General features: G+C 47.7%; 1 protein-coding gene across 1 annotated transcript; it reads left to right on the top strand.

Moving 5' to 3' along the window:
- The first annotated feature begins 247 nt into the window (after positions 1 to 247).
- LOC116222086 (desmoglein-2-like) lies at positions 248 to 5,734 on the top strand. Its single transcript, XM_031574840.2, has 9 exons — positions 248 to 254; positions 693 to 939; positions 1,130 to 1,272; positions 1,701 to 1,810; positions 2,191 to 2,302; positions 2,768 to 3,022; positions 3,489 to 3,619; positions 3,804 to 4,070; positions 4,214 to 5,734. Exons 1-9 carry the CDS (start codon positions 248 to 250, stop codon positions 5,732 to 5,734), a joined length of 2,793 nt encoding a protein of 930 aa, XP_031430700.2.
- Positions 5,735 to 6,171: the final 437 nt, after the last annotated feature.

Genomic DNA, 6,171 nt, shown 5'->3' with positions numbered 1-6,171 from the left:
TGCAGCATGACCCTTTCCAAGGAACCTGACTCAAGATTACAGCATGATTGTGCTTGTTTTGTTTTTTGTTTGTTTTTTGTCATTAGTATATAAATGACACTAAAAGACTCCTCCACCACTACTACTACTTCTACTGCCACTATAGTCTAAACAACACAGATACATACTAACCGGTGGAGGGCTCTCCTCCTCTATCCTTTTCCTGAAACTCTGAAGCACTGGAAATGCACCACGCCTGTGCAGTGTAATGCCTTGTAAGATGAGGGCAGACAGACTGGGGGGTGCTTGTCTTGTCACTCAGAGCAGGTCATCAGCCAGAGACAGCTACTCTCAATCTTGTTTATTCACACACTGAGAGCCTCATGATTTGCAGTATGGGCAGACAACTACAGCTCAAATGTTATGTATTGCTGAGGTGTTTTAGCTTCCCATGGTTCAAATGGACACCACAGATTTTAGAGTGCTTTGTGTGTGATTTAATAATGTTTTTTTCTGGAATAAAGTTCCGATTTTCTTCATGAGGAAGATTTGCCCTGCTCTTCCGCCCTTTCTTTGTCAACATCCTGTGTTTTCGGTTGGCTTGTCATTTTAACTGTATGCTGCATGGGTGTAAGGTTTTGTTGATATTGTTGCTTATATACATAGAGGAGGGACAGGAGGGCCTGGTGGAGGAGGAGGAGCAGGACGGCCTGGTGGAGGAGGAGGAGCAGGAGGGCCTGGTGGAGGAGGAGGGACTGGAGGGACTTGGAGCATTTCTTCAAAGTATAAAAGCTACCCAGTGAAGATCAGTGTGAACAACAAACCAGATGGGCCAGTCTACCGCCCAAGCACCAAGCCCATCTCCCTCCCAGAGGGCAAAGGACAACTTTCCATCCCCAAGGTCATTGGCACCTTTCCTGCCACGGATGGAGATACAGGAGAACAGGCCCAGGATGTCAGGTCAGGATTTCCCCCACTTGATTTTCACCACAATGCACCGTTTTATTATGAAAAAGTATACCAGGTGTCTACATTCATTACCTCAGACATCGTTTGCTTTATGAACAAAGCCCACAAATCAGTTGATTTCATATTTCCTACTTGAAAGCTACAGGCTGATGTAAGATTAATTTCACTTGAAATGTGACAGGTATGCAAAAGGTTATGACCCTGGAAACTGGTTCACCATTGATGAGGAGACAGCTGAAATCACACTCAATAAGATGCCAGACCGGGAGTCTCCGTATGTGGTGAATGGGACCTACCTGGCCAAGATTCTCTGTATGACAAATGGTCAGTGTTTCCTTCATTTGCTTAGTCTAGTCAGTGCCAAAGTGGCTTTCATTGCTGTCCTCACCTTTATGTTTTCCAACAGTTAAAAATTAAAAAAAGATAATTTTAAGAGTGTGTCTGTGCCTATGTTCGTCATTGAATTGAAGTGTCAACGTCAGAGCAGCACCAACAACCAAATATTCAGAGTAAGAGGACATCCTCTTGCGCTTTACTTTAGTTTAAATTAAAGTCTCAAGCACAGAGACAGAGCAGGTCAAAGGCACAGGCTGTTAAAATAGGTTTGTATTATAAAACTGTCCAGTCAGTGCATGCTGAAAGCTATTGTATGCTGACTGTCTAAAGGTTATAGCCTTGTTATTTTAGCGTTGGTTTGTATATTTGAATGTATGTGTCCGGAAGCAGAATTATTTTGTCCCACTACCTTACAGGCATGCCCACCCAGACAGCCACGGGGACCATTGCAGTGCATGTGGAGGACACTAATGACAACTGCCCCACGCTCACCAGCCACGTGCAGTACCTGTGCAGTGACACTAAGGTGAGGGTGCAGTGACACTCCAGTTCACCATAGCAGGACAGATTTGTGACACCTCAGCAGTGCCGCTGCTAGCCATTTTGGTGCCCTAAGCATAAGTCCTTTATGATGCCCCCCCCCCCCCCCCCCCCGAGAAAAAAAGTTTGTTTCTGCCAGTTTAACATTTTATTAAAACGAAAAAGAACAACTTCCTCAACCCCAAGTGAGGGACACTTTCTTCCAGGTGTGCGCGCGCGCCAACAGCTGACCAACAATAATGAAAATCGCAAGGTTTCATTAGCCATACCATAAACCTATTAATTTCAGTGTAATTTTGGCAAAAAGACAAAAGTGGCACATCCACTGATGATCTATTTTACAGTAACTGAGATCTTATTGTGAAGGTGGTGAATGTGACAGCAGAGGATTTGGATGGAGACCCTAACGGTCCGCCGCTTGAGTTCACGCTGCTGGATGAGGGTGTGGGGGTGAAGTGGAGGCTTCAGCAGACCGGAGGTGAGCAACACTTAGAGGATGACAGTGTGGGGATACAATGTGAAACTGCTCAATACTGCACAAATTTGCATTCTTAGTGTCATCAGCAATCTCTCAACATAAAATTCCAGCTTTGATTTTTTGATAGTTTTAATTTGAGTTGGGGGGATTCCAATTTAGAATCCCAGAGTTCAAATATAGAATTTAAGTGCATCTCTCTTTCGTTTTTTTTTATCATTATTGTTATTATTATTATTATTATTACCATTATGGGGGGCTTATGTATAACAATACCAAGGTCACTGTCTGTAAAGTTCAATCACTTGGATTTTGTTTTTTATTTAAAAAAAAAAAAAGTTTTGAAGTTAGTAACTTTGGATGTAAATAGGGGGAAATGTGCAGAGACCAGGCAGATGTGTGTAAAAAAAAGTGATATCATATATAGGGGGATGCACTAATCTCTGGTCTCTCTCTCTCTCTGTGTAGATGCTTCAGCAGCGCTGTGGGCTGAAGATGGTCTTTGGCCTGGCCTCTATGAGGTCACGTTTGAGATACGAGACCAGCAGGGGTTGGCCTGTCCTGACAGACAGGTCCTCAAATTGGAGGTGTGCACCTGCCAAGGGGGCTTGACTTCCTGTGCTCCGGAAGAGGTGCAGTCAGGGGTTACAACCAGCAAGAAGTCATCCCAACTGGGAGGAGCCGCAGTGGGAGGGATGCTGTTAGGCCTCCTTGCACTCCTGTGTGAGTACACTCACCACCTCATTGTGTGTGTGTGTGTGTGTGTGTGTGTGTGTGTGTGTGTGTGTGTGTGTGTGTGTGTGTGTGTGTGTGTGTGTGTGTGTGTGTGTGTGTGTGTGTGTGTGTGTGTGTGTGTGTGTGTGTGTGTGTGTGTGTGTGTGTGTGTGTGTGTCTTATTCCCAAACATCTTTCATGACAACTATGCCTGCAAAACTTACTAACATGTGTTAATTACTTTCTTAAATGTAGTGAAACAATGATTCTCTTACATGTACATGCCACTATATAACACCAGTCCAAGTGGACACAACAGCCATTAATGAAATTCCCCATTAGAAACATGCCTATTAATGAAGTTTGGCTGTCGTGTACTGTTTGACTATATGTTGTTATGTTTATGTGTGTTACAACCACTATAAAATAAAATGTGTGTTTGTGTTTGTGTGTGTGTGTGTTTGTAAACAACTAGTGGTCCCACTGATGGCTTTGTTCTGCTCCTGTGGAGGAGCCAGTGGGCTTGCAGGAGGCTTCACTGACCTGCCCTTCGACGCCAAGGCTCATCTAATCTCCTATCACACCGAAGGAAAGGGAGAGGACCGGGTAATCGCACACCAATTACACACACAAAAAGACACTGACTGGAATTCATGATCGGTAAAGATGGCATTACATTACTATGTCTGCCGAAGCAGAATGATGGCTAGCAGTTTAGTGTCAGGTCAAAGTGCATCACAACAACCAAATAACCCAACTTGGTTTGTGGGTGTGTGTGTTTCCTGAGCAGGAGGTTCCTCTGATGAGTGTTCCGGTACTAATCTCCAAAGTAATTCCAGTTACTGCTTCCGCAAACATGGCTACCACCACCATGGTGAGCAGGCAGATGCAGGAGAATGCATTCATGGGCTTTTATGACTATGATGAGCCAGATATGGGGGACATGGACTCCAGTGCCCATTGGGATTATACTTCAGATCTGCCAGAGATGAGAGAGGAGGATCAGCTCTCATTCATGGCACTACCAGACACATTTCTGGACCATTACTTCTCACAGGTGTGTGTGTGTGTGTGTGTGTGTGTGTGTGTGTGTGTGTGTGTGTGTGTGTGTGTGTGTGTGTGTGTGTGTGTGTGTGTGTGAATGTGCGCATGTGTCTCTGTGCATTTGTCTATAATGAGGTCTTCCTTTTTGTTTTACAGAAAGCAGAGCACACAGCAGTGACTTCTTGTCCGAAGGACAATCTGTTGGTGTATGAATGCGAGGGACGGGGATCCCCCGCTAACTCTGTGGGCTGCTGCAGCCTCCTAGAGTCTGCGGATGACCTCCAGTTTCTCGACGACTTGGGGTCAAAGTTCGCCACCCTCGCCCAGATCTGTGGATACTCCAAAGTCACAAGCCCAAGAATGGACCATCAGATCACACCTCCCATGTCAGAAATGGACACCAGAATCATCATGACAACCGATGTTAAAAAACAGACAAGGGAGTCCAGGTCCTCAAAAATCAGCAACCACGAGGCACCACCTGTGCGCATGGAGAGGAGCGTCAGCTTTGTGGAGGAACACAGCCCACCCCCACTTCCCAGGATGCAACTGTGCGAGACCATGGCCATGCCCACCCAGACTGTGTTGGTGCAGCAGCAGCCCCTGTACTACATGGTTGAGCCGCAGGTTCAGAGCAGAGTGCTGCTGGCCGAGAGGCCCCCAGTGGGTCTGGGTCAGGGAGTGATCCTGGTGAACGGGAGCCAGACAGCCACAGAGAGGGTGCTGCTGCAGGGAGGAGGTCTAGTACAGGGAGGAGGTCTAGTGCAGGGAGGAGGTCTAATGCAGGGGGGAGGGCTGCTGCAGGGAGGAGGTCTAATGCAGGGAGGAGGTCTAGTGCAGGGAGGAGGTCTAATGCAGGGGGGAGGTCTAATGCAGGGGGGAGGTCTAATGCAGGGAGGAGGTCTAATGCAGGGAGGAGGTCTAGTGCAGGGAGGAGGTCTAATGCAGGGAGGAGGTCTAGTGCAGGGGGGAGGTCTAGTGCAGGGGGGAGGTCTAGTGCTGCAGCAGGGCGGGCATGTTCAAGGGGCTCAGGGGATGCTAATACAAAATGGTCAACATGTTCCTGGATCTCTGGAGTCTCCAGGCCTGTTCCTGGTGAGCAGCGGCCAGGCAGCCACCGGGGGGTTGGTCCATCAAGGAGACGGGCTGGTACAGGGAGGGCAGATGGTAGAGGTGCAGGGGGATCAGCAGCACAGTCCTGGATCTCTGACCATGTTTCTGATGAACGAAGGACCGACACTTGGGCCCGGATCCCCTCTCACCAGCCAGCCTCTGCATGCAGCCAACACGTGCGGCTCTCCAGTGCTGCTTGTGGACGGAGGCATGAGGCAGGGAGGGGAAATCCAGCTAGACACCATGCAGCGAGGTTCTACTAAGGCTCAGGTTGTGCATGGGTCTCAATTTTTTGTGGAAGCACAGACCTTACCCAGAGGTCCGATTCTGCAGGGGGATGGGCACATCCAAAGAGAACCCCGGAGAGGGTCCAGTAGCGGTAGAGTGTGTGTGGGTGGCCCAATGCCCGCTCAAAGGGTTATGCTTGATCAGGGGCCAACTGGCACTGGGCAGGTGTCCACAGGGCAGAAGGGCCTGCAGCAGCTTGAGGTTTTTCCCCAGGGTGGAGTACAGGGAGTTGGAGGGAGTAAGGAGTGTGCTGCAACAAGCTCATACCTGGAGTGAACACTCAGCAAGGGCCAAAGAGAACCTCAAAACACTGACCAACGTAACATTCTGTCAGTGACAGCTGGCAAGGTGTGAATAAGAACTTCATGGCATCTTCCACCGAAGCACCTAATGGAATAAGCTCTAGCTGGTGATCAACATTAATCACCTCTTCAAGGGAAGTGTAAACAGAGTTGTGCATAATATTTTCTGAGATTAGTGTAAAATATTTTTTCCAATCGTATGTGATATGTGATATGCTGTAGTGTAGATTGTATGTGACAATTCATGGGCTCAAGTCAAACATTGGCTCTTGTAACACGCTAAACACTTCACAAGGCTAAACATGTCAATTTTGCTCAGGGCTTTGTAACGGGCTATCAGTAGTGCCGCACGCCAATACACACACAGACACGTATGCACTCAATCATGCCTGGTTAACTCCAGTCCACTAG

This window comes from Clupea harengus, chromosome 10 (genome assembly GCF_900700415.2).
Source record: "Clupea harengus chromosome 10, Ch_v2.0.2, whole genome shotgun sequence".
NCBI lineage: Eukaryota > Metazoa > Chordata > Actinopteri > Clupeiformes > Clupeidae > Clupea > Clupea harengus.
This window is presented reverse-complemented; position numbering and strand designations above follow the sequence as displayed.